Genomic DNA, 27,834 nt, shown 5'->3' with positions numbered 1-27,834 from the left:
CACGCACGCGCACACACGCACGCACGCACGCACGCACGCACACACACACAGAAACCAAGCAATGTTGATCAAGCAACAGTAACTCTCGACAAGTTTGTGATTCCCCTTCCTTGTGTTACATATGGACCTATCCTCCCCTTTGATCAGCACATTAAAGACATCAGATAGATAAAATTAGGTATTTTCTATTCACACTATTGTTTCATCTCTCCCTGTCTCCCTGGTTTTCCTCCTATTATGTCTCTTTCTCACACTGAAAGTTTGTGAACATCCAGACATGGTCACTGTTTTTGCAAAAAAACAGTTAACCTTATTAAACATAGATCCAAATCCAAATTTGTAAAGCACACCTTCCAAATAATGGACACACAAAAAAAGAGATCTATTTTAATTATTTAATTCAACAAAGGTGGTTTATTTCACAAAACTGAAAATGTAACATGTGCAAAAGTATGTGAACCTTTTATTAGTAGCTTGTGGCTCCTCATTTTTGCAGCCATTACTTCAACCAAATGTTTTCTGTAACCACTGACTCTCGCATCTGCTTATGGGGACTTTTGCCCACTCCTCCTTACTGAACTCGGCCAGTTGAGAGAGGTTGGAGGGACTCTGGAATCTGGTATGTTCCAATTTCTTCAGGTCTCATTTCAATTGGATTAAGGTGCAGACTTTGACTGGGCCAATCCAGAGTACAGAATCCTCTTTCTCTGAAGCCATTCCTTTGTAGTTTTGCTTGAATGGGTCATTGTCTTGTTGCATAATCCAAACCTTGCATTCTGTTTGCACTGGACTTTAAACTTGCATTCTGTCACGCTGGACATTTAAACTTGCATTCTGTTTGCACTGGATATTTTTACTTTTAACTTTTAATTCTTGCTTGCTGTGCTTTTGGATTATTTATTGCATGCCTTTTACTTTAAATTTGTGGTATGCTGGAACTTGTGAATTTCCCTTGGGGATGATCGATCGATCGACCGATCATCCAAAAGCATAAATAAGAGTAAATAATCCAAAAGCACAGCAAGCAAGAATTAAAAGTTAAAAGTAAAAATGTCCAGTGCAAACAGAATGATCTATCTATCTATCTATCTATCTATCTATCTATCTATCTATCTATCTATCTATCTATCTATCTATCTATCTATCTGACTGATGGCAGGAGATTCTGGTCAAGAATTGTTGATATGCCTGAGAACACATGGTTCCTTGGATAATATGGAGTCGTCCAGGTTCAGAAGCAGAAAAGCAGCCCCAGACATTCACAATTTCCACCACCATGCTTCACTGTTGGGAGAAGGTTCTTTTCTTCATATGCAGCGTTGGTTTTTCTCTAAACATGGTGGTTTTGATTGTGACCAAAAAATTCTATTTTGGACTCGTCTGTCCAGAGAATGGACTTCCAGAATGGCTGTGGTTTGTCCAAGTGCACTCTGGCAGAGTTGAAATGGGCAGCTTTGTTCTTTTTTGAGAGCAGAGGCTTCCTTCTAGCAACCCATACCAAGTGTCTTTGCTATTCAATTTTCGTCTGATTGTAGATGCATGCACATTTGTCCAAGATGCTACCAGAGATGTCTGCAACTCTTTAGAGGTGATGTGTGGGTTGGCCTTTAACTGATTTATTATTTTGCTGGTGCTTCTGGGTTGCGTCAACTTCTCAGCAGAGTTGCTGTCATTGTGAAGGCCCTCCATTTGAGTGCCTGACATTCTCTAGTGGGACCTGTGCTCACAGCCCAGCAGCGTGCAGCTCGACTGGCATTTGCCAGAGAACACCAGAATTGGCAGGTTCGCCACTGGCGACCCATTCTCTTCACGGATGAGAGCAGGTTCACATCCCAGTCAGTGATTTCAAAGCAGTCCCTCAGTGCCATACTGGACTCTTTTGACCATCTTCTCACATGCCTGACAGTTGGTGGTTGTTTATTCACCAGAGGTATGTATGCAGGGAGCAGATATGTACACAGTTATCGCGATAATATACTAGAACTCCCTCGGGAGGTAATATGGCCGAATGCTAACAGCTAACAGCTCAATGTCTCTGGTGAATAGGGTTGCCACCTTTCAGAAATGAAAATAAGGGACGCCCACCACAGCTCCTCGGGGCCATGACCACCACGGCCCAACTCCCGTTGGGTGGGGCGCCCACAGTAGTCGTACGTTATATTTTGTGCCACTGTTTTTAGTAAAGGGGTGATCAAGAGAGCAATTAATCATACTTAAAACTTGAAATGATACTTAAAGCTTTATATGCAACATTGTTGCATATAAAGTGCTGTTAATTAGGCTACATAAAGCCGTAATTACATGCATCCTTATTTAACATACAATGAGGAAAATATATAACAAAGTACCATATGTACACAACTTAGTTATTGCACAATCAATTAACCTAGTTAATGAGGTCAGATGAGGTCATCCAAACAGTTAAACCACACTAATAAAAGAATTTATGCAATGATCACTGAACAATGTATTCCTCAAAAATATAAACATTTTGACACAGATTACACAAAAAGCTCTACAAACATTTTTAATCTAGGAAATGTATATTTAAAAAATATGACAATATTAACAATATTTATTTATTAACTGTTAATCCATTAGTATGATTTGTTCTTTAAATGGCCATTTATATTGGCTAATAATGCTGTATATTAAATAAATGATCATTCATTTGACTTTAAAAACTCAACATCCTAATCAATAAAGCCACAATAGTCTAATAGTAATCATCTCCACTGACGCTGTCCAGCCAAGGATGTGCCTCTTCCCACTCACGTCTGTACTTTTGCAAGTGTTTTCGCTTTTGAGGACGTGGTGGAGTATTGGGTGTAGCGGACATTTTTAAAAGGCACGGATGTTGTGAGCAGCGCTGGTGTGTCATGTCTGTCTCTAGGCAACCGTGACAGCAACACAAGCAGGCAGCGAGGTACAGACACAAGACCAGGGTCCTGCGTAGATCCCGCCTCGACAATTTTGCTGGTCTTAGTATTTCCTGTGTTTTATTTTGTTCATTATTGTTAGATTTAGTGTTGATGTGTATGTGACAGACATGTGTATTGGATATTTGTGAAAATACAGAACAAATCGTGTCCTGTATTGGTTCAATATGGGACGCAACGTTTAATTGTCAATTAAAGGACAATTCCGTATTTTACGGGACGGGTGGCAACCCTACTGGTGAAGCACTGCTCTTTTACCACTCTTACCACTAACCGTTGCTCTCCTGTCTGCTCTTAGCAATTGAAAGCCATCCAAAGTAACGTGTGAGTCTGGTGTTAGCTCCATTAGCCATGTTTCCGTGTAGCACACTCCCAGTACTCCCTGTGCAGTCTGGTTAGTGCTGTTAGCTCTTCCATCTTATTAGGAAGAGATCTCACGATGGTTTGTACTAGGGATGAGCGAGTACACCACTATGTGTATCTGTATCTGTTCAACCACCTAAATTATCTGTATCTGTATCTGTACTCGGAGTTGGCGGGACGTAAAATGGGTGGGGCTTAAATCGGTACATTATTTTAAGTCTGAAATTGATATGGATTGATCAGAAGTTGCTATATTTATTGTTTATTTGAAAACTATTTACAGAACAGCCTCAAAATTGAGATTCAAATCAATGTTTTTGATCACAAAAATGTGTGTAAGTGGTCTGTAAGACTGTTTCTTTTTTAATGATCTGTGTGAACTTGGTGATTCATGCAAACATCCTGTGATGGCAAACAGGGAAATAATATGTCAGCCTTGTTCACTGTGTTCTTCTCAAAAGCACCGCGTACGTTACGAAACAAGTTCACCAAGTAACTTTAAATATCATACAAACCGAAGCAACGTGGGCCAGTGTCGAGCCAAGCACAGCGAGATCAGTCACTGTGTGTGTGTGTGTGTGTGTGTGTGTGTGTGTGTGTGTGTGTGTGTGTGTGTGTGTGTGTGAGAGAGAGAGAGAGTGGGGCACAGTTCTAGCTGCAGAGACGTGTCTGTGTAGGGAGGGGCGGGCGCTGTGTGTGACTGGCCACATCACAGAGCATGAAGACAGTCAGTTACCCAATGAGGATTTTCCTTCAGCACGAGCATGGATATTGACGAGTTTTAGTCGTATCATGCTCGTACTCGTCAAAAATGCTTTATCCGTACCGGATACTCGTCTGAAACGAATATTCGGCTCAACCCTAGTTTGTACCGTCTTTCTTCTCACGGCAATTCGCCCCAGCTCTGCACCCCCTTCTCCTTTTCCTTATTTCCTCGGCGATCTCCAATCTTTCTACAAGGAGTACATCCATGTTGCACAGCGCTTACAGCTGTTTCCGAGTGTAAATGATAGAGCTGTGCGAGAATGGATCTCCCGATTTTGTTTTAAATAGTCTGGAAAGAAGTAAAAAGCAAAGCACTAGTCTCACCCATTGTACATCCATAAATACCCATAACCAAGACAAGTGACAGAAAAAACACGAGAAATACACAAAAAAACACTAAAACAAAGAAAGACAGTCGGAGTTACTGAAACAGGCCAAGTACCGCCACAGACTGTCCAGGAGCTCAACGATGCCCTGATCCAGGTCTGGGAGGAGATCCCCCAGGACACCATCTGTCCACTCATCACGAGCATGCTCAGATGTTGTCAGGAGTGCATACAGGCACGCAGGGGCCATACACACTACTGAGTCACATTACGAATCACAGTGATGAAATTCATGCAAGCTGGATAAGCCTTTGATGTCAATTTTTCACTTAGATTTTTGGGGTGATTTTGATGAAATTTGATGAAAACTTTGATGAAACTTTTGTGCAATCAATCTTTGAAACTACTAAGTCACAAATTTGTTCAATAGGATTCAAATTGACTTTAACTTGGCCAGTCCATCAGTTCCAGTACTCCAGATTCTTTTTTCTTGGTCAAATAGTCTCTGCACAGCTTTGTAGTATGGTTGGTGTCATTGTCTTGTTGGTATGTGAACCCACACCTAATCAGATTCGGTCAAGAAGAGATTCCACGATGCACTAAGAAGTTGTGGTAGACAGTCTTGTTCATGATACCGTCGATTTCCACTAATTCCACAAATTCCACAAACGGAACCCCATACCATAATGGAATCTCCACTGTGTTGTGCAATGCATCTGGCATCAAACCGTTCTCCAGCATTTCTGTGGACATAAACACAACGATGCTGACCGAAGAGTTCTAACTTGGACTCATCCATCCAGAGTACCTTCTTCCAGTCATCAACAGTCCAGTATTTGTGCTCTCTGGCAAATCCGAGGTGTTTCTGGATGTTTGCAGGCCTCAATAATGGCTTCTTAGCAGCTATTCTTCCCTTTAAGCCTTGTTCCGTCAGTCGTCTGCTTATGGTCATTCTGGAGACTTTCTCAGACTCTGATCTAGAAACATTCATCTCTGCCTGAAGATCAGCAGTGGTCTTCCTTCTGTCTCTAGTACTTACAATCTTAAGGTGTCTGACATCTGCTTCAGTTAACTTTCTTTGCCTGCCTCTTCCTTGGTGCATTTTGTAAGTACCAGTCTCAGCAATTGACTCCAAAGCATACTTGACCACAATGTGAGAACACTTTATGTCTTTCCCTATCCAGCATCATGAAGTGCTTAAAGCAGACTCTTTCATTTTCAGTGAGCTCTCGACGTTTTACCATTTTGAACAGGAATGAGGAATTTCAAACTGAATTCACCTTCTTATACCCAAATTTGAGCCGGCTCACTGGGCTTCTCTGAGAAGTCAGAAATTAATCAAGCATAACATTCAACCACTAACCACTATTTTTCTGTTCAGGAATTTAAGTAAATAACTATAATTTGACAAATGAATCAAGAAATAATAATGTGCTTTACTATTTTTTCAGTTTTTTTGTAAATCAGTGAATTGGAAAATTCATGGATAACAATAATATTATATTTTAGCATTAGAAATATCATTTTGGTTAAAGAGCTTCTACATATTGGTGGATTAACCATTACAGAAACATAAAAAAAGATTTTGGTAATTACCAGTGCTGTTAATTTAGGGCAGTTGTGGCATAAACCTTACTTTGGGTGGTGGTCTAATAAATTTGATAAGTAAAGAGTATCGTATAAGTAAAGATTTTCAACTTGAATAAATTGCTCATCATGATCCGATGTGTGATTTAAGAGAATTTCTTTGAGCAGTGTATATAACACGTATCCATACATTTATATACCCATGAATGCTTAATATACTTACACTCTTTGTAACAGCAGACAGTAATCCACCAGGACTGGAACCACATCCTGGACACACCACAGAGAGAGAGAGAGAGAAAAAGAGAGAGAGAGAGAGAGAGAGAGAGAGAGAGAGAGAGAGAGAGAGAGAGAGAGAGAGAGAGAGAGAGAGAGAGAGAACTGGGTCACTCAAAGGCAGCTACCGGCAACTTTTAAGGTGGAATGTTTTCTTGCATGTTACTCAAAAAATGAGGTCATGAATCAATCAATACACCTTAAACCGTTGCATTTGTTTTTACTGGCTTTCTTGCATCACATATGCTTCACATATGTGCATTATAGCACAGCCAGGCCACCCAGGCCCCCTGCACCACAGTAAAGAATCTGGGCGTTATCATTGATTAGGATCAGGATACTTTAACTCCCATGTAAAACAAATTTCAAGGACTGTCTTTTTTCATTAAAGCTTTTCTGTAGCATGCTCCATGAACCACTGAGAAGACAATGTGAAATCCTTCTCCTTACCTCTAAAGCCATAAATGGCCAGGCAGCATTATGCCTTATAGAGCTCAGAGCAGTTATTACCCCAATAGAACACAGCATTCCTAGAATGCAGGCTTACTTCTGGTTCCAAAAGACACCAAAAGCAGAATGGGAGCCAGAGATTCACAGTATCAAGCTCCACTGATAGGGAACCATCTTCCAGTCACGGTCTAGAAAGCAGATACGCTCTATACATTTAAGACTAGGCTTAAAACTTTCCTTGTTGGTAAAGCTTATACTTAGGACAGGTTTGCCTTGGACCAGCTGCTAGTTACACTGAAGTAGGCTTAGCCTGCCAGGGGACTTCCCATTATACAATGAGTTCTTCTCTCCTCCTCTCAATCTTTACACATTCATATCTCATTAATGCATGTTACTAACTTGGTTTCTGACCTGGGGGTGGCTTCCTCATCTTGCAGATTCCTTTGGATTGTAACTGTGCATGCTTATGGGGGGAATATTGGGTCTCTGTACATGAAAGAGTACCCTCTAGACCTGCTTTATACCGAAAGGTTCCTGAGACAAATTTTTTGGAGATTTGGTTCAAAATGAATAAATACAATATAAAACTGAAATTGGATTATACGAAAAAGAATATATTCTATCCTCACTTGGAGAAAAAAGTGACATGAAGTAATTCCTGTGCACTGAGGCAGCACAGCATCTGCGGTCCTTACAGTGTCATGACTCAAGCTCCATATTAAACATACAGACATGACATTAATATCCATGATTTCATTTCATTCCCAAAATGATGAACTATTTAATTCACAATGCTGGATTGTTTAAAGAACTCCATTGCCAACCATGATGGTTCAATGCAAGTCATATGCCTGCACTTTATTTTCTCTAGACTTTGACTCTATTCGCTCATATTCTGTTATTGTGCTGACTCTGGCAGACTGGACAATGTAAGGTGTGTTTTTTAAGGTATATCAGCTTACGTGGAAGTGTTGCTCCATCACTTGAATCTTGCCTTGTTCTGGACACTTCTTCAAAGCATGTTCTGCAAATTGGAAAAAGATCTCTACCATCTGCAAACACAGAGAGTGGTACAATTTCAAAATTGAGCACAGGAATGTCAGAGTACACTTTCCGAGGCAGAAAATTTAATGGAGCAAGCAATGGTTTTCTGTTCTTACCTTGTCACCTACCACTCCCTTCCTTTTTACTGGATCTCCGCACAGGCCTGGAATAAACATGTCACACATTTTTCTGCATCTTTGATCTGTTAAACAACTGATTTCTCTATTAATAGTTTTCTATTCAAAATATCTCTGCTCAGAGCCATCGCATGGACTGTGCGAACTGTGCAACCGCACAGCGCCTCACGCCACTAGGGGGCCTTGCGCCTGCAATCCTGCTTTTTTTTTTTTAATAAATAAATAAATATATTAGTTATATATGATTTTGTCTTTCTCTGTAAAATGTCTTTTCTAAATAAATGTCAATCAGGAGACGAATGAATAACTGTTAAATATTCAGTCTTGTCCAACTCCAGTATCTTCACATCTGTCAAGTGAGAGGCTTCTCAATTCACTTAAATTAAGACAAAGAGCTTTGTTGTATTTCATTCTACAAGACCACCAGAGATGGTATGCAATATAATAACTAGGCTTGAGCCGGATACTCATTTCAGACGATAAAGCATTTTTGACGAGTACGAGCATGATACGAGTAAAACTCGTCAATATCCGCGCTTGTGCTGATTGGCCAGTTACACACAGAGCCCGCCCCTCCGTACACAGACACATCTCTGCAGCCAGAGCTGTGCCCCACTCTCACACACACACAGACAGTGACTGATCTCTCTGTGTTCGGCTTGACTCTAGCTCACGTTGCTCTCTTTAGTACTCCTTAGGTTTTCTTCAGCTCGCCTCTATTTTGTTTTGAATGATATTTAAAGTTACTTGGTGAACTTGTTTCGTAACGTACACGGTGCATTTGACAAGACAGAGCAGAAAACAGCTCGTGTTGCGTCGGTCACTGCCTCCACTCCGGTTGTTGTTTTTTTTTTTTCTTAGTTTGGAAAACTTTAAACCACGCCCATATCCGGCTTAGGCCCCGCCCACTCTGACTACAGATACGGATACAGATAATTTAGATGGTTGAACAGATACAGATACAGATACAGACACAGACACAGATAGTGGTGTACTCACTCATTCCTAATAATAACCCTTCAACATCGAGCTCAGAACATGCCCACAAGGACAGGCAAAGGCAAGGATAAGGAGCAGAAACACATCAGAGAAGCACTCAGAACTTGTGGCTACCCATACTGGGCCTTCAAAAAGAATGCAAAAAGATAGAACAGAGAGAGAAGAAAGGGACCATAAATGGAGCAACACTGTCATCCCTTACATTGCTGGAGGATCTGAAAAACTCAGAAGGATTTTCAACAAACACCAAATCCCTGTTCACTTCAAGCCCAGCAACACCTTGAGACAGAGAAACATGTCCACCATAAGGACACACACCCAGACACCAACAGAGCAATGTAGTTTATGCAGTGCAATGCAGCGAGGAATGCACAGACTTGTACATTGGGGAAAAAAAGCAGCCACGTCTCAAGCGAATGGCACAACACAGGAGGGCCAACACTTCAGGTCAAGACTCAGCAGTCCATTTACATCTTAAGGACAAGGAACATTCCTTTGAGGACAATAATGTACATATTTTGGCCAGGGAAGACCGAAGGTTTAAGAGAGGAGTGAAGGAAGGCACCTGTGTCAAACTGGAAGGACCATCACTGAACAGAGGAGGTGACACCACTTATCAGCCACCTACAATGCAGTCCTGAGATCTCTCTCCAGGCAGCTTAAGAGCCATTCACACCAGTACTCACATGACCCTATTTGAGTCACATGATGGGTGGGCGGGTCAATGACCCATCCATTCTCACCCATCAACATCTGTTGTGCCAGCCACACCTTGACTCATGTGACTCTAATGACTCACACAATGCTGGGTGGAGCTATGATTCTGCAAGAAGGACTCTACCACAGAAAATGTCAAACTTTCGTAACTGACTTTGATGCTGAATATGGGGACCTGCTCTACCGTTCAGAAGTGCACTGGCGAAGTCACAGCTTGTGCTTCGGTGGTTTTATTCTCTGAGATCAGAGATCGACCAGTTTTTAAAAGAGAAGACCAACTTCTTCACCAGCTGAGTGACCCTCTATGGTTGGCAGTCACATAACACTCTGAATAAGAGCCAACAAGGCAAAGTTGACCAACTTGTATCACAGCTTTACACGTGCATGAAAGCATTCTGTGTGAAGCTCTGACTCCTTGAGACACAATTGCGCACCTTTAATGTCGCACACTTTCCATCACTGTCCGAAATCAAATCTGCTTCTCCAAAAAGACGATCTCTCTGATAAAAAATGGATTTTTCTGTCATTGAGAAAGAAATTAAGTTGTTTGAGATTCCCTTTTTGATAAACACAGAAGAGGTGAAAGAGAGTCTGTAATTACAACTCATAGAAATATGAAACTAAACTCGACTATAACTCATTTGAAAGCCTTGTTCTCACTCTTTCTCATGAGAAATGGAAAACAGTGCAGCCACTTTTATTTGTTGTAGTATACCGCTCTCCTGGTCCTTACTCGGAATTTATAGCTGAGTTCTCGGAGTTTCTATCAAGTTTAGTCCTTGAAGCAGATAAAGTTATTATTGTAGGTGACTTTAATGTACATGTCGACGTTGATAATGACAGCCTTAGCACTGCGTTTATCTCAGTATTAGACTCAGTTGGCTTCCGCCAGAATGTACATGAACCGACTCACTGTTTTAACCACACCCTCGACCTTGTTCTGACATATGGCATTGAAATCGAAGACTTAATAGTCTCCTCACAGAATCCTCTTTTATCAGACCATCATTTAATAACTTTCGAATTCATATTACCAGACTACCAGCCAGTAGGCAAAAATTCTTATACCAGACTCCTGTCTGATAGTGCTGTAGCTAAATTTAAGGATATGATCCCATCAGCATTTAATTCAATGCCATGTCTCAATACAACAGAGGAGTCTTATGCTAACCTTAGTCCCTCCCAGATTGACTACCTGGTTGATAGTGCTACAGGATCGTTGCGTATGACACTTGACTCTGTTGCTCCCCTAAAAAAGAAGAAAATTAAACAGAGGAGGTTAGCTCCATGGTATACTCCTCAAACCCGCAAATTAAAGCAAACTTCACGGAAAATAGAAAGGAAATGGCGTTCTACCAATTTGGAAGAATTTCGGTCCGTCTGGCAAGACAGTCTTAAAATATACAGGAAAGCCCTCCGCAGTGCCAGGGCAGCCTATTACTCTGCACTAATAGAGGAAAATAAGAACAATCCCAGGTTTCTCTTCAGCACTGTAGCCAGGCTGACAGAGAGCCATAATTCTATTGAACCATGTATTCCTTTAGCTCTGAACAGCAATGACTTCATGAGCTTCTTTAATGATAAAATTCTAACTATTAGAGACAGAATTCATCGACTCCTGCCGTTAACAGGTACTGTTCTGTCTTCAAACACAGAAACCGTAGAAACTGTTACTTAGTCTGTCGCAGTTTTAGATTGTTTTACTCCTGTTGACCTTCACCAACTAATTTCAATAATTTCATCATCAAAATCATCTACCTGCATTTTAGATCCTATCCCGACTAAGCTGTTTAAAGAAGTATTACCTCTAATTGACTCTTCAGTATTAGACATGATCAATCTCTCTTTATCAACAGGCTACGTACCACAGTCCTTTAAAGTAGCTGTGATAAAACCGCTACTGAAAAAGCCTACTCTTGATCCAGGGGTTTTAGCCAACTATAGACCGATATCCAACCTTCCCTTTCTCTCAAAAACTCTTGAGAAAGCAGTTGCCAATCAGCTGTGCGACTTTCTAAACAATAATAGTTTATTCAAGGATTTCCAGTCAGGATTTAGAGTGCATCATAGCACAGAGACAGCACTGGTTAAAGTTACAAATGACCTTCTAATTGCATCTGATAAAGGATTTGTCTCTGTACTAGTCTTATTGGATCTTAGTGCTGCATTTGACACCATTGACCATGGCATCCTATTGCAGACACTGGAACACTTCATTGGCATTAAGGGAACTGCGCTAAGCTGGTTTAAATCCTACCTGTCAGATCGCTCTCAGTTTGTACGCGTTAATGATGACTCCTCTGTGCTCACTAAAGTCAGCTATGGAGTTCCGCAGGGTTCTGTGCTTGGACCAATTCTATTCACCTTATATATGCTTCCTTTAGGTAAGATTATCAGGAAGCACTCAATAAATTTTCATTGCTATGCAGATGATACCCAGCTATATTTATCAATGAAGCCGGAAGAAACCAGTCAGTTAACTAGTCTACAAGCATGTCTTCATGACATAAAGACCTGGATGACCTGCAATTTTCTGATGCTAAACTCGGACAAAACTGAAGTTATAGTAGTAGGCCCTAAACATCTTAGAAAGTCACTTTCTGATGACATAGCAGCTATGGATGGCATTGCGCTGGCCTCCAGCACCACTGTAAAGAATCTGGGAGTCATCTTTGACCAAGACATGTCCTTTCACTCCCATGTTAAACAAATTTCAAGGACTGCCTTTTTTCACCTACGTAATATTGCAAAAATCAGGCATATTTTGTCTCAAAATGATGCAAAAAAACTAGTCCATGCATTCGTAACTTCCAGGCTGGATTATTGAAATTCCTTACTATCAGGCTGCCCAAATTCGTTGCTGAATATTCTCCAGTTGCTCCAGAACGCTGCAGCACGTGTTCTGACAAAAACCAGGAAGCGAGATCATATTTCTCCAATACTAGCCACTCTGCACTGGCTCCCTGTAAAGTTTAGAATAGAGTTTAAAATTCTCCTCCTCACTTACAAAGCCATAAATGGCCAGGCACCTTCTTATCTTAAAGAGCTCATAGTACCTTATTGCCCTACTCGAACACTGCGTTCCCAGAATGCAGGTCTACTTATGGTTCCTAAAGTCTCAAAAAGCAGAACAGGAGTCAGAGCATTTAGCTATCAAGCTCCTCTCCTGTGGAACCATCTTCCAGTCTTTGTCCGGGAGGCAGACACTGTCTCTACATTTAAGAGTAGGCTTAAAACTTTCCTTTTTGATAAAGCTTATAGTTAGGGCTGGCTCAGGCTTGTCCTGGACCAGCCCCTAGTTATGCTGCTATAGGATTAGACTGTCGGGGGACATCCAAAGATACACCGAGCTCCTCTGTCCTTCTGTCCCTCTCCATCCGCACGCTCTCATGTCCTACCACGGCGTGTTACTAACTTAGCTCCTTCCCCGGAGTCTCTGTGCTTTGTCGTCTTGCAGGTTCCCATGGACAGTGGCTGAATCTGGATTGTGGATTTCAGCTGCGTCTCCTGCCTTGGCCCTGCCTGCATGTCTGTCTCTCTGTCTCTCTCTCTGACTGCATTTCTGTCTGTCTGTCTGTCTGTCTGTCTGTCTGTCTGTCTGTCTGTCTGTCTGTCTGTCTGTCTGTCTGTCTGTCTGTCTGTCTGTCTGTCTGTCTGTCTGTCTGTCTGTCCCTCTCTTGCTCTTCCTCTCTCACCCAACCGGTCGAGGCAGATGGCCGCCCACCCAGAGTCTGGTTCTGCTCGAGGTTTCTGCCTGTTAAAAGGAAGTTTTTCCTCGCCACTGTCGCCAAGTGCTTGCTCATGGGGGAATTGTTGGTTTCTTTGTAGATAAAAGAGCTTGGTCTGTACCAGCTCTATATGGAAAGTGTCCTGAGACAACTTCTGTTGTGATTTGGCGCTATACAAATAAAATTGAATTGAACTGAATTGAATTGAACAGAAATGCAGTGTGACGATTCTCTGAAGAATCAACATCAGCTTCTGTCCTTGCCTGACTTCTACTGGAGCTTGGAAGAAGCCGAGTTTCCTCTGATGAGACATGACGCGAAACAAATGATCAGTCTGTTTGGCTTAACACACATATGAGCAGACTGAGAACCAAAATGACCGACAATCATTCTGTGACGTCCTTTGCATCTCATCCACCAAACTGATTTTCGACCTGCCAGCCATCCTGCAGGCCAAAGCACAACTTCATAGCTCCCACTGAGTGCAACGCTGCTCTCGTTATAGGTGAGTTCAAAATATATTACACAGAATCCATGTGTTATTAAGCCTAATTACTCAATAAATGTAGTCATTTTTTGTTGATGGCATTTTAAACAAATATTAGTTGATCTGTAAACAAGCCAAACAACTTGTTTGCATAACAATCTTGAATGTATAAATGTATTTTTTATCCGCCCCATACAGGACTGTCAAGGGGGACCATCCAGAAGCAATGAGAGGGTGCTGTTATGAGAATGAGCTGCCAACCCTTTCTGTTCTAAAAATAATAGAAACCCATTCAAGAGAAACTGTGATGTAGGCTGACTGATTTTCGCTCACTTCTGTAAACTAGGTGAGGCAATATACACCTCACCTCCAGTGAGTGGCCCAGCTGTTTGTATATTTTTCCATATGTGGCCCTCCGTGAAAAAAGTTTGGACACCCCTGCTGTAAGGGGCGCAGGAAAACCTAGGAGATACTCAATAACCCATCCAGTGCTACAGGTTCAGAACCAACCAAGATTATGAAATCGGGGATGCAGGAATTGTTTCAATATTGCCCAAACTGATATACCCTCTCTACCACCATCCCTGAAAGCAGTTACATGGTATTTGGTACTAAAATCAATAGATGCATTCCTGTGGGTCCAGTATATGGTCTGTGTTTCTTAACATTTCTAGATCCTCCCTACAAGTAATACAGAAGTTGCCTAACTATGTAAGATTGCTCACTGTCACCATAGGGACTATAGAATGTTTCAGCATTTTTCAATCATGTGTTTTGTTCTTGTGATATTAAAAGCAATACTGACGGTGTTATGTGCCTGTGTGTTAATAAGGGCAATGTTGAAACATCTACCAACTTAATGGTTAAGCAAACCATCAACTCGGTGACTGTTAAGATTAATGTGTGAAGTCTACTTTCCATAACCAGTACTGCAATAAACTATGATGATGATCAAAGATGATCAAAGTACCACAAACATCATCAACACAAAGCAATGTCAGTAACAAGTGAAATGACACACTTGATGGAAAATACCTACAGTGTGATTGTGATGAACAGACTGACTTACAGGCTGCTAGATTTGTGATAAGCAGTATACCCACCAACCACAGCCTTAGCAGTTCCCTCATGGAAGGACCAGGCCAGAGAGAGAGCCTCAACAAAATGCCCCTGCTTCAGGAGGCAGTCTATACGCTGTACACAGACAGACACAAAGAGAAGCATTGATCATGAAACTTTCTTTGTAAGTGCGTAATTGCTGCAGGGGACGTTTTCATATAACACATGATATATGAAAATTGGCAGCATCACCAAGGCACATTAAATATAAACCAGGGCAGTGGATGAATGTTTTCCACTTAAAAGAGTGGAGGATGATCTGATGTTCTTTCAGTCACTTACCTTTTATTAACGGGCTCTGTAGTCAATTTATTGCTAAACTGTGATGCTATGAACCAAGCAGGTTATCACTGTGTTGTTGGTCACGTATATGTATAATGATCTCACTATTCTGTACTGTCTTTTTAAGGTAAACTGTGAGTTAATGGCCATCCTGTAAGATCAGTCCTATGTAGCTATATAATGTAATTCTTGATTATAAGTGATTTGTGTGAAACTACAGTGGCACATTCAAGATAGATAGTTTTTACTTGTATTTAATTAAAACAATATCATACATACCTCTCTCCAGTTCCTTAGAGCCATAATGTGAGCCGACTGCAAGACAAGAGAATATCACTGACCACTGAGTATCATTCTAAACTGTTTGATATTAGGGCCAATCCAAGAGTTTTTGCACAAATAACAAAACCTGATTTTTGGCACTTAACAAATTAAGCCAGTCTTCTGAGACACAGTGTATAAACTCATTATGGAACAATCCGTATGTTGGACGACTGCTCTACCTCCTGAGCCACATTTTGTATTGTGAAATACAAAATTTTAAAATACAGAATGTTTCTTAAACTCAAGGTTTCTAAAGAGCAAATTATCTCCACAAAAAATAATAAGCCAGCAAAACTTTTTCTAGTTTACTTCAGAACTTAAGAGTTTGAGGTTGACTTCAAACACAAAAACTTGATGTGGAATTTGCCTTTCCTGATGACACTGTATGTATTACAGTCAATTTGGTTTAGATTAAACTACTGACCCAGTTTGTGACATATGCAAACTAACACCAGCCATAGTGTTGCCTATGTTTTTAATCTTTGATCTGTTTTCTTTCTCTATCTTTCATTTTCTAACTATAGCATCTGGCTCTGTGGTCAACTCTTATCCTGTTGTTGCACCCTTTCACCAAAAAACACTAATCTCTCCTTGTTCTTTGGGCCATATCCTTCTGCATTCCAATAGCCAGATGTCAGATTCTCCGAAACTGGAAACTTTAAGCTGGATGTGTATTTTAATGAGCTACCTACATCAAAGATTTTTATTTGAGGTACGGCTGGGTGAATTAAGGGTGACTGGGACCATTTTTGAATTTCGGCCATGTGTAAGCTTTTAGTCCAACCCATCATATATTTCTGTAATACTGAAGATGTCACCTACAAATTCGAAAAGAAAAGAAGGTTATATCACGTTCAAAGAGGACTCTTTTGTGTAAAATGACCATTGGGATGATGATTGGGGAGTCACATCTTATTTAGACTTGTGTAAGCATACTTATTGAACAGTTTATTTATTTATTTATTTATTCATTCATTCATTCATTCATTCATTTATTCATTTATTCATTTATAGGTTTATTTGACAGGGACCATGCATATTTATGAACATAGTTGTCTGAAAACAAACACCATGTAAATACGCCAGAATTAGTTAAAATAACTACTTTTCATCTGCAGTCCCTGGGCAGGTATCATAAGTAACATAAATACAGCCAGCAGTCATACAGCACTCACTCACTGTAAGTTAAAATAAACATAATGATGACAAAACATCAAACAAAACAGAACAAATAAAACGAAACAGAAAACACAGGACCATGACAAAGACATAATTCTTAATTCATACTTGGATATAATTCGACGTGCACATTTTCCTTTTTTCATTAATCACTATAAATTAAGACCACATCTTCATTTAAATCCTGTTACTGGAGGATGAAAAATCCATCCACAATTCATACAGTATAAAGCTGTCTTTCCTCACTGTCAAAATAACCCCCTTCCTCCAACAATTCACTCCCTCCAAAATTTCACTGAATAATTTTCACTAAATTCAAAAAAGGGCTGGAAGTCCAGAATTCACTGAATATATTTATGCGAGGTAAAACAGATTGCTACTGACATACCCTAACAAACAATTTGATGAATGCACCATCTTAACATCTAGCAAAATACAGTTACTTTATGAACATATTTGTGGTTGATAGGAGTGGGAAAGCGAAGAGGAGAATCACTAATCTAGAGCATACAGAGCATACGCGATGGTTCTCTAATGTAAGGTTGATACGTTTCTTCATTAGCTTCATCTTCATAAGCTTTTTTTTTGTACTGTCCCAATCACCCCAAATCATTCTGTACCATTCATTCAAACCCTCTTTCAATCAAAGGTTTGGGCAATATATTAGCAATGACAATTTTCTGACCTTTTGATGAAAACTAGCCAAAGGGTAAATTTCCTCACCCCAATCTTTGCAGGGTCAACTTCTGGTTTGACGCTTGCCCTTCCCACCAACATGATGTCACATTAATGAGGGTTTATCTGTTTTAACAGTTGCGGTGCAGCAAAAATGTTATTATATCCACTCATCAGATGAGAAAATAAACCCTTCATTAATTAACCTATGACAAGGCAGATAAACTTTTTTAGGCACCATAAATCTCTCTCTGTCACAAGCTTCAAATATGCCTATTATGAGTTTTTCCCATTAAGAAGAATAATTCGCCTTGCAAATAAGGTGGTAAGTGTAACATGTTGCCTGACTTTAGAAGTATTGGGCTGTGGAGGAGGGGGCTAGAGATAAAAGCATTATGAGCCATATTAACTGTGTTGAATGTATCAAGTTTCAAGCAAGTTCAGAATATGTGAGAGTGGTCAGCTGGAGACTGCTGCCACTTACTACATGACTCTGTTAAATTAGGACAGATTCTGTATCGTTGTGCATTGGTATAATTGATTCTGTGTTCAATCTTACATTGTATGAGTCCTGTCTAGACACAGAGCTAGTCGTAAATAATGCTGTTATTGGTAATCAGGTAATACAGGTCCCCATTCCTTCTCACAAGAGTCTTCAGGGCCCTTTGTTGGGTGTTCAATGGTACAGCTACTGGTAAATATTAGATTACAGCTTTTTTTCAATTCAGGAATCAGTGAGGGTTTCAGGGGATGACAAAGGAATTTGGGATTTTGATTCTGTATAAAATGCCTTGTTTGGAAAATACAGAGATCCTTAAATGTAGTTCTACCTCTGTTAAACCCAGAAGGTTAAGTCTTTGTAAGAGGGTAAAAATAAATCTTATTTAAAGTGGAGGAGAGCTTGGAGGCTCTATGAAGTGCATAGGCCCTTCCTGACTTAAGTTCAAATTTTAATACAGTAAATAACTATTGAGCTAGAGGCACAATGAGTAGCAGCTGAGGGGAGTAAACAAGAAAGCAGGAAGTGAAGACTTAGAGGATGAACGCTCTGTATTAATCCACAAGGAGTTAAGATTATCAGATGTATTATCAAGCCACTATAAAAATTAACAAATATTTCAAGTCTAGTAGTAAATTAAATTTGACGATGCCAGGGCACCAAGATCCTTTGAGAGATATAAAGTAGACAGAGTTTTACAACCCCTGGCAAAAATTAATTAATTAACACGAGAGATGTCAATTGAAACAAAGGAGAGGATTATCAAACTTCTTAAACATGGTAAATCATCAAACAATGTTGCAAAAGATGTTGGATGTCAGCTTTATCTAAAATCTGGACCAAGTACAAACGTTAAGACGTTCTTAACTGGCACTGTACGAGCAGCAGCCTGTTACAGCAGCTCTCTAGATTCTTAGGAGTTCCATTGATCCATCCATTATCTATACCGCCTATCCCTTTCGGGGTTGCGGGGGGCTGGAGCCTATCCCAGCTACAATGGGCGAGAGGCGGGGTACACCCTGAGCCGGTCGCCAGCCGATTGCAGGGCCACACGCAAGGACAGACAAACATTCACACTCACACCTACGGACAATTTAGAGTCATCAATTAACCTAATGAGCATGTTTTTGGTCTGTGGGAGTACCCGGAGAGAACCCACGCATGCAAACGCAACAAAGAACATGCAAACTTCACACAGAAAGGCCCCGTCTGACCCGGGGATCGAACCGGCAACCTTCTTGCTGTGAGGCACGCGCACTACCTGCTGCGCCACCGTGCAGCCCATTCTTAGGAGTTGTTCTTCTCTTTTTCTGTTTTCTTGTGTGTCTTTTTTATTTATTCTAGTTTTACGTGTTTGTGAATGTATGGTGCATCAGAGACATTAAACACGGTAACTCTGGCGCTACTTTTTGATCACTTTTATAACCCATGCAACTTTCTCCGCGTCTGTGGGTCTGTGAGAGACAATGGCTTCCATTGTTCACAGTAGGGATCAGCTGCTGGCCCTGCATAACACAGCTGTGCGGCTGAGGAGCAACCTGATGTCCCCCGCGAGTTGAGGAGGAGGAGGATGCGAGGAGGAGGAGAGCTTACAGACCGACTCTCCTGTCTGTCATCATGGGGAACGTAAGATCTCTCCCCAATAAGATGGATGAGCTGGCAGCGTTGACCTGACATTATCAGTAATACCGGTGGTGCAGCATGCTACTGTTTTCAGAGACTTGGTTGGGAATGCAGCACACAGACGCGACTGTGGCGCTGGATGGATTTTCACTCATACGGGCAGACCGGACAGAGAAGAGCGGTAAGAGGAAAGGAGGAGGGCTGGCAGTGTTTGTGAATGATAGATGGTGTAACTCCAGGCACATCGCTATCAAAGAGCAGCACTGCTGCCCGGACATTGAACTGTTGGCTGTTAGTCTGAGGCCATATTATGTGCCGCGGGAGTTCTCACACGCCATAGTGGTGGCTGTGTATACTCCTCCCTCTGCTAACGCCGATGCAGCCTGTGACGTCATCAACACTGTGATCAGCAGGCTGCAGACTCAGAAACCACAGGCCCTCTTACTGATCTCTGGGGATTTTAATCATGCCTCTCTGTCCTCCACTCTGCCCAAATTCATCCAGTATGTCACATGTGCCACCAGAGACAATAAAACACTCCTTTAAAGTAGCTGTTATAAAACCGCTACTTAAAAAGCCTACTCTTGATCCAGGGTTTTTAGCCAACTATAGACCGATATCCAACCTTCTCTTTCTCTCAAAAACTCTTGAGAAAGCAGTTGCCAATCAGCTATGCGACTTTCTAAACAATAATAGTTTATTTGAGGATTTCCAGCCAGGATTTAGAGTGCATCATAGCACAGAGACAGCACTGGTTAAAGTTACAAATGACCTTCTTATTGCATCTGATAAAAGATTTGTCTCTGTACTAGTCTTATTCGATCTTAGTGTTGACATTAACATTTGACACCATTGACCATGGTATCCTATTGCAGAGACTGGAACACTTCATTGGCATTAAAGGAACTGCGCTAAGCTGGTTAAATCCTACTTGTCAGATCCCTCAACCAACCATGAGACATTTGTGTGAAACTGGCAAACAAATTCTTGAACCGCCAACTAAACTAGCAGTAGATCCTGATTTGGCAAAATGTAGCAATTAGTATACAGTATGCAAACATAACCAAAATCTGCAGTTTGCCAAAATAGCCAGATGTCAATCAACCATGCGACTTGGAAAATTGGGAGCGTTAGAAAATTGATGATGAATCGAAAAAGTGCTCCATAAGAACCTGCGGGGGTAACAGGCCCCGCTTACCCCACACTCGTACGCACTTTCGCAGCCAATGCAGCAGACATCAGCAAAAATTGCAGAGGAAAGCCAGACCCACAACTGAAAGATATTTGTAATTTTTGTACCGCTATTACTCTGTCACTACACTAAATTTCAGATGTATTTTATTGAAATTATGCAACTATTGCCAGGGGGAAATGTTCACATTATGACTAGTGCTGTCAGGCAATTAAAAAAATGAATCTAATTAATTACAGGATTTGTAATTAATTAATCTAATTAATCGCATTTTAATCTCATATCTGCTAAAGGTCCCCAAATAAAGAATTTGAATTCTAGGACATTACAATTCACTGACATTCACATTACAGCTGGTGAATTCTTTTCATCACTGTAGTTCTTGACGGTAGCTGGAAATTAGTCAGATGACGCTATCTGAAACGCCTCTTTTAGGCCCTCGTCTTCCACGATTGATATTGGCCTGCAATCAGCAGCAACCCACTCTGCGATTGAGTTTGTCAGTTTTTCTGTCGTAGCTTTGCTCATTCGTTTTCCTAACTCAGCAAGTGTGGGTTGGCGGAGTGAGCTCACGGTAGCACTAGAGGCACTAGCAACAACTACATGTTTAGCGTTTAAATGATAATTCAGGCTGGAGCTGCTACGGTGATAGGAAAATTCTTTTTTACACAAGGTACAAATCACTGAGTTCTTGTTAATAGTCCCGTCTTTGTTCTTTTTATAAATAAACTTGCCGTTCAAAGGTCCAAGTAGGCTTGCCTCGCTCTCCGGTGTCGCATCCATGTCTGTTGTCACCCTGCGTTTGACTAGTGGCGCAGGTAGGATGCGACCTGCCACTGCAGCCTACGGGTCACTCAAAGGGCCAAATTTAAAATGCTTGCGCATTGACTTGCCACTCGTGATTAATTGCGTTAATTTTTATAGTGCGTTAATTTGCAGCGTAATCAATTAATCTAATTAATGCGTTAAACTGACAGCCCTAACTATGACCAATATGGGCATTAACACAAATAAAAAAAACATGAACCAACAAGTTTTATGAAAAGGTGCACCACAATTTTGCAATTCTGCACGTGCATGTACAAAAACAAGCACAAAACAATCAATAAATTGCAAATGCATTATTGACAGGACCTGGGATTTTTTTGTTTCTTACATGAATTGTATGATAATCACATGATCTCTCTCTACCCAGTGTCCTGGCACAAAAGCCAAAAGATCTTTGCCTGAATTAAGTTTAAAAATTGTTTAAAAACTGTGTGTAAAACAAGTCATAAATTGATATCATACTTGCTAAATTGATCCTGGAGACATCTGTGTACTACTGCATCAAGATGAAACTGATTATGGTCTTCCTGACTGACTCTGGCTAAAACATCACATTGGTGTCATTCCTGGGTGCTACAAGTCACAGTAAATATTAATAATAAGGATCAGTGTTAACTGCTTTTCTCGCTGCAACATTGTCAGAACTATCTTTTAAAAGTGGTTACCGATTACTGTTGACCAATGTACAGCGAGAGACAACTCCACAAACAGAAACAGCAGCTTACAGCTTGTGATCACACACAGACAACAAATGGAGGAAACGCATTCACTGTACCTTGGTTCCCAAATAGACAATCTGTCCTGCATAGCTCGAGACAGACTGGTAGCAGGCCTTTTCTCCAACTAAAGCCTGGAACGCAGAAACACAAAGAGGTCCAGTCAAAACTTAAGTGCATCACTGTCTAGCTCCAACTGACAAAACCTCATGTTAGCCTCAGCTGAAGAATGACTGCATGAGAATGTTGCACACCAATATTACACATCCAAGTCTGGTTACAGGATTTGGAGAGTGCAATTGCATATGTGACTTGATATGTGAAACAAAGCCAACTAAGGCCTTTTGCGGCCATAAAGGGAGCTGTGCAAAAATCTGATAAACTGCCTCAGGTGATGTCACTTGAGGCAATTAATCTTAAACTAATTTAACTTGTTCTCCCTATCCAAGAGATCACATGGGCAACAGTCTATCAGGATCCCACCTGTTACCCCTTGATATTCAACTAGCTCTCTGGTGTTGGGGGAACCCTAAGACTACACTGTAAAAATACAGACAGCACATTTAATATCCCAATCATAGTAAATACTAACCATTCAAACACTGTCCTAAAACTGTTCGCAGAACTTTTACAAACCAGGTGGTCCCCACCATCCACATGAGTGTTATTTGGACTCCCAAATGTTAGATAATAATAATGATAAATAATTGCAGTCAGCGATTTCGATTTCCATACAGATGTCAATGAAAATGTCATTATGTAAGTTTTTATATGCAATTTATACCTTTAATTTTATTCAGGATGTCCAGCCTCCTGGTCGTCACCCTAAACATTTCTCTAGTCTCCTTAAAATGGGTGGACTTCATCTTAGATCATTAACGTGTTACTGCTGCCTTATTTTATTTTTTTTTTTTTCTGCTCTCGTCTTCGGCATGTCTGTGCCCTCTCAGGTTGATGATGTTTTAATTATGCTTGCCAGGATGCTTTGAAAATTTCAATCTATATGCAAGGTGGTGCTGTGCTAGGTGGCAGCCTGTTGCAGTAGCTTTGTCGTTTTCATTCATTTTTTGTTAATTTAGTGTGTTTTTTCCGTCTCTTTAACTTCTATTTCTTAACTGTGTTTTGGTAACTGTGTTGTGATGTTCATGCAGTTTTACAACTTTTTTGGTGGCCTTTCTGTGAGTGGGGCATTGCCTACACATGCGAGCAGCTAATCGCCTTGTGTAAACCCACGCTGCTGCCCAGAGAGAGAATTCCCAGACCAGCTGAAGAGACGACGTCGGGGCTGCAGAGCCGGAGCCAAACAGAGGGCGAAGGCACGGAGATACAGACCATCACAGAGAGCTTGAGGTCCTTAGCAAATAAGATGGACAAGTTCGTCGTGCTGGTCAGGACTCAGTGGGAATACCGACAGTGCAGCCTAATGGCCTTCACGGAGGAGTGGTTGCATTCAGACGTCCCAGACTGCATTGTGGAGGTACCCGGCTTCAGCTGTGTGCAGGCGGACAGAGACGTGGCTCAGAGCGGTAAGAAGAAGGGAGGAGGGATGGTGCTGATCCCGGATATGTTACCATTAAAGAACGTTTCTGTAGCCCAGACATTGAGCTGCTAGCTGTAGGAATGCTGCCTTATTATTTGCCTTGGGAGTTCACATCTGCCATCGTGATCACTGTTAACATTCCTTCATTCCTGTATCACGGGGCTCAAAGCAAGAGACCAGCAGCCGGAAGCCTTGAGAAGGCCAATGAGCTAAACCACTTTTTCAACAGGTTTAGCTCACAACCAATAGTGGCCTTACAGTCCCCCACCCCTTCACACTATCCACAACAGCGTCCACAGCCCCCCTCTGCCCAAGCTTTCTCCCTCCAATCCTCAACCCTCCCTGGTGATCGCTCCCTTGGACTCAACTCCCACATCCCCCACAGCACCCCCTCCACTAGCACCATCCCCTGCCTCACTGCGGGCCAGGTAAGAAGACAGCTGGAGATGCTGCACCTGGGCAAGGCTGCTGACCCTGATGGCATTAGTTCCAGAGTCCTGAGGACTTGTGCCATCCAGCTGTCCGTGATCCTGGGACAGCTCTTCAATCTGAGCCTGAGCCTGCAGAGAGTCCCAGTGCTGTGGAAGACATCCTGCATGTTCCTGTTCCAAAGAAGAAATCTCCATCTGGCCCCAAGAACTACAGATCCATTGCCCTTACGTCGCTCATGATGAAGGTGGTGGAGAGACCGGTCCTGGACCAACGAACACAGGTGAAATCATCACTGGACTCTCTACAGTTCGCCTACCAACTCCATCTGGGTGTGGACGACACCATCATACACCTGTGGCAGCACTTAGATTGTAGTGGCAGCAGTGTGAGGATCACTTTCTTTGATTTCTCCAGTGCATTTAGTAACATCCAGTTGCTGTGGTTGAGGATTACAACTGGACAGACTGTTATCCATCATGGATAACCCTGAACATCCTCTTCAACAGCTCAAGGACAGACAGTGGACCTCCTTTTCCAATAGATTGCTCCAGCTCCGCTGTCACAAGGACCGCTTCGGGAAATTATTCCCGCCACGAACAATCACACTGTACAATAGTGACTTAAACAGTTAATCCTCCAACCTTACAAGCTCTTGTGTTTAACATATAACTTAATTTGACCTTCTCTAAACTTTTGAATGCACATGTCTAACTGTTAAGTGTTCCAGTACTTTTTGCACAACTTGCACAACTTGCTGTTCTCTAACAAGGAGCTGAACGGCAAAATTCTCAACAGGTGTTTCATCCATGAATGACCAATAAATTTCCTGGTTCAATTAGAATTGAATTTTAAACACACCTCTTCATCATGCTGTTCACATTTTGACATCATGAAACCAAGACGACACCTAACAATTGATCAACAGTACCTCACCATTTTTAGGCTTCAAACAGAACAGAAGTGGCCACTGAGCTTAGAGTGTCACAGAGTGTCAGCAACAGGTTGCAACAGAGACACAGAGAGACTGGAAGAGTCACAGAAAGGCACAGAGGTGGACATCCTTTGGAAAACCTATGGGATCAGCTGAGTCGCTGTGTAGAGGCTTGTAAATCTGTACCCTAGAGCCTCAGTGACCTGAGGGTTGCCCTTCAAGAAGAGTGGGATGCCATGCCTCAGCGGACAGTAAGTCGACTTGTGAACAGCATGAGACGTCGTTGTCAAGCTGTACGATGCTCAAGGGCACATGACAAGTTATTGAGACATTGACATTTTTTGTTGTGGCATACCCACCATTGTTGTTGGCTTTTGTTTCAATAAATTGTTTGAGATCACTGTAGCATGAATTTTTTACATTTTCCATAAATTTCACCCAAAAGGCAAATATCCCTAATGTTTTGTGAATGATGTATCTAACACCAAATACCCTCGATTATCAATAAACTCCTTTCCTCTGGTTGTGTTCCCTAGTCATATAATGGTCACTGCTATTCAAACAGAATATTGATGCTGCTTTAAAATCTGGTCTCTCTCATCTTTGCACTAAATCTGACTTTTGAAATTTTCAAACAGCACTGAGGTTTCCTGGCTTCCAACTCAAAGGTAGTTTCCAGAGTCTGTGGGGAGTCCCATTTGAACTTTAAGAAACATCTCAAGTCAGTTATTCATTCTTGTTATTATTGATTACATAACATTGTCCAACTGTGTCCCTTCTATTTCATCCATTGTTTGGTCTCTTTATGTCTTGACCATAGCAATTCTCTTTTTTTCTTAAGCCAGAAGCCACAACATTTCTACTATTAGTTCAAAATTCTGCTGCACGATTATTGACAAAGACTCCACAATTTCTCATATTACCCCACAGCTGGCTTTGTCACAGTGGATGTCTGAACTCTGTTGAGAGTTTTGAATCTCAAACCTATAATGATATACTGATATGATCTTATTCATTGAACAAAATACTTTTCTCGTCTTCTGTGAGTCACTCTGTAACCCTGGTTTTGATATTTACATAATGCTTAACTTACTGTTAACACTTCTCTGTAATCATTCATTACACCCAACTTAAACATCAGGGTCTCTCAACACTGGGAAATACAAGAGTAAATACAAACAATAGAATGAATGACAATAGACTGTGTTTCATTTCCTTGTGTGTGAAAACTGCATTTCAAATGGTGGCATTGTTTCTAAATCCATTATCAGCCATTATCTGCTCAATGTTTATGGATGGGTGTTTTTCGTTGCTTGTTTATATCCTGCGTTTAATTCCTCTGGCTCTATAGTTCCTGGAACTTTTTGGTTGAAAAGGGCTGCAAATACAGTTGCACAAAGTAAAAACTGTAAACCTAAAAATTTAAATAAAACCTCTAACATGTCCTCTCAGCAGCAGCCCTACTAATGTTATTTTTTAATGTTAGCCATATATTTATGATGAATAGCTCTCTTACCTTCCAAATCCAATCTATTATTACTATCACTTTAAAGTGAAGACTGTTTTAGAACATTAATTTCAAATTAGACCTCTGTCTCTGACCCAAGAAATGTAAAGTTTGACCTCTGATCCTGTCCCCCATCAGCTAATCTCTCACCAGAGCCTGGGAGACATTCCCTCCAGTGGCCAGTGATTTGAAATGTCGGCTGTTATAGACCAGTTGCACCTGCTCCAAGTCCAGTGTTTCCAAAATCTCCTGACTGGGCCGGTCCACAACCTGCAGCTTTTCATGGCTGTCTACCAGGACCAATGTACGACTGTTAATCCACTGCAGAGACACAGAGACGGGAGGAGAGCAAGTCAAGCACTTTGCATTTGCATTAAAGCAAACAAAGATATTTGTCTTAATTCACATAGCCACAAACGAGTTAGATCACACTGATGGGTATGCTGAATATGCATGACAATATAAACAACTCCTGGTGCCTTGGTGTCTTCATGGTCTACACATTGTTATCAGAAGGGCCTCTTTTATAAGGATATGATAAGGGGTATATTTAGATACACAGGATATGACTGTGTAACCATAAAATGAAAAGGGTCTAAGACCAGGACAGTAAGCCTTTTTAAGTGAGCTATGTACTTCAGTATAGTTGAAGAGAGAGTGTATGTTCATACACTGCTCTACTTCCCAGCCAGGACAGTAAAATCTCAAGTTGGACTCAAGTGGATTCAGTATTCTTTGTCTTTATAATCATCACATTTTCAGAAAACCCAACAACACGTTTAGTAGAAAACACTCCCTGGTACGCACATATTTTAATCAAAAGAAAAATGCTATGGCTCTTTCCATGTGTAGGTACTTACACTCAAGCTAATGATGTCACAGTTGAGGTAGAGTTGTCTTTGTTTGATGACATGGATGGTCCCCGTCTCCTCCTTCTTTACCTGAATCAAAAAGTAGTGCAGATGAGATGAACATTCAAACTTTACAAATAGCAGTGCCCATTGAGCATTGCTCTCAGAATAAACTGCTGAAGCAGTCATGCATACAGATATCAGGGAAATATTGCCATTAAAAAACTGTACAAAATGAATGAAGTTATTAGGGTCACACTCGCTATAACTAAGTGGTTTCAGACTGCTGTACATTTCTGAATTTCTGCAACAAGCACA

General features: G+C 41.1%; 1 protein-coding gene across 1 annotated transcript in view; it reads right to left on the bottom strand.

Annotated features, from left to right (window-relative positions):
- Window positions 1-27,834, bottom strand: part of vps8 (VPS8 subunit of CORVET complex) — a 171,908-nt gene that overhangs the window by 64,420 nt on the left and 79,654 nt on the right. The window contains exons 13-20 of the mRNA XM_070977476.1: window positions 27,526-27,606; window positions 26,816-26,986; window positions 22,315-22,389; window positions 15,499-15,534; window positions 14,922-15,012; window positions 7,867-7,913; window positions 7,669-7,758; window positions 6,204-6,250 (exon numbers count right to left, since the gene is read on the bottom strand). Coding sequence (XP_070833577.1) covers window positions 6,204-6,250; window positions 7,669-7,758; window positions 7,867-7,913; window positions 14,922-15,012; window positions 15,499-15,534; window positions 22,315-22,389; window positions 26,816-26,986; window positions 27,526-27,606 — 638 coding nt within the window. The remainder of the gene's footprint in view (window positions 1-6,203; window positions 6,251-7,668; window positions 7,759-7,866; window positions 7,914-14,921; window positions 15,013-15,498; window positions 15,535-22,314; window positions 22,390-26,815; window positions 26,987-27,525; window positions 27,607-27,834) is intronic.

Source organism: Chaetodon trifascialis, chromosome 13, assembly GCF_039877785.1.
Source record: "Chaetodon trifascialis isolate fChaTrf1 chromosome 13, fChaTrf1.hap1, whole genome shotgun sequence".
In the NCBI taxonomy this organism is placed as follows: Eukaryota; Metazoa; Chordata; class Actinopteri; order Chaetodontiformes; family Chaetodontidae; genus Chaetodon; species Chaetodon trifascialis.
The sequence above is the reverse complement of the archived record's forward strand: the minus strand, read 5'-3'. Positions and strand labels throughout refer to the sequence as shown.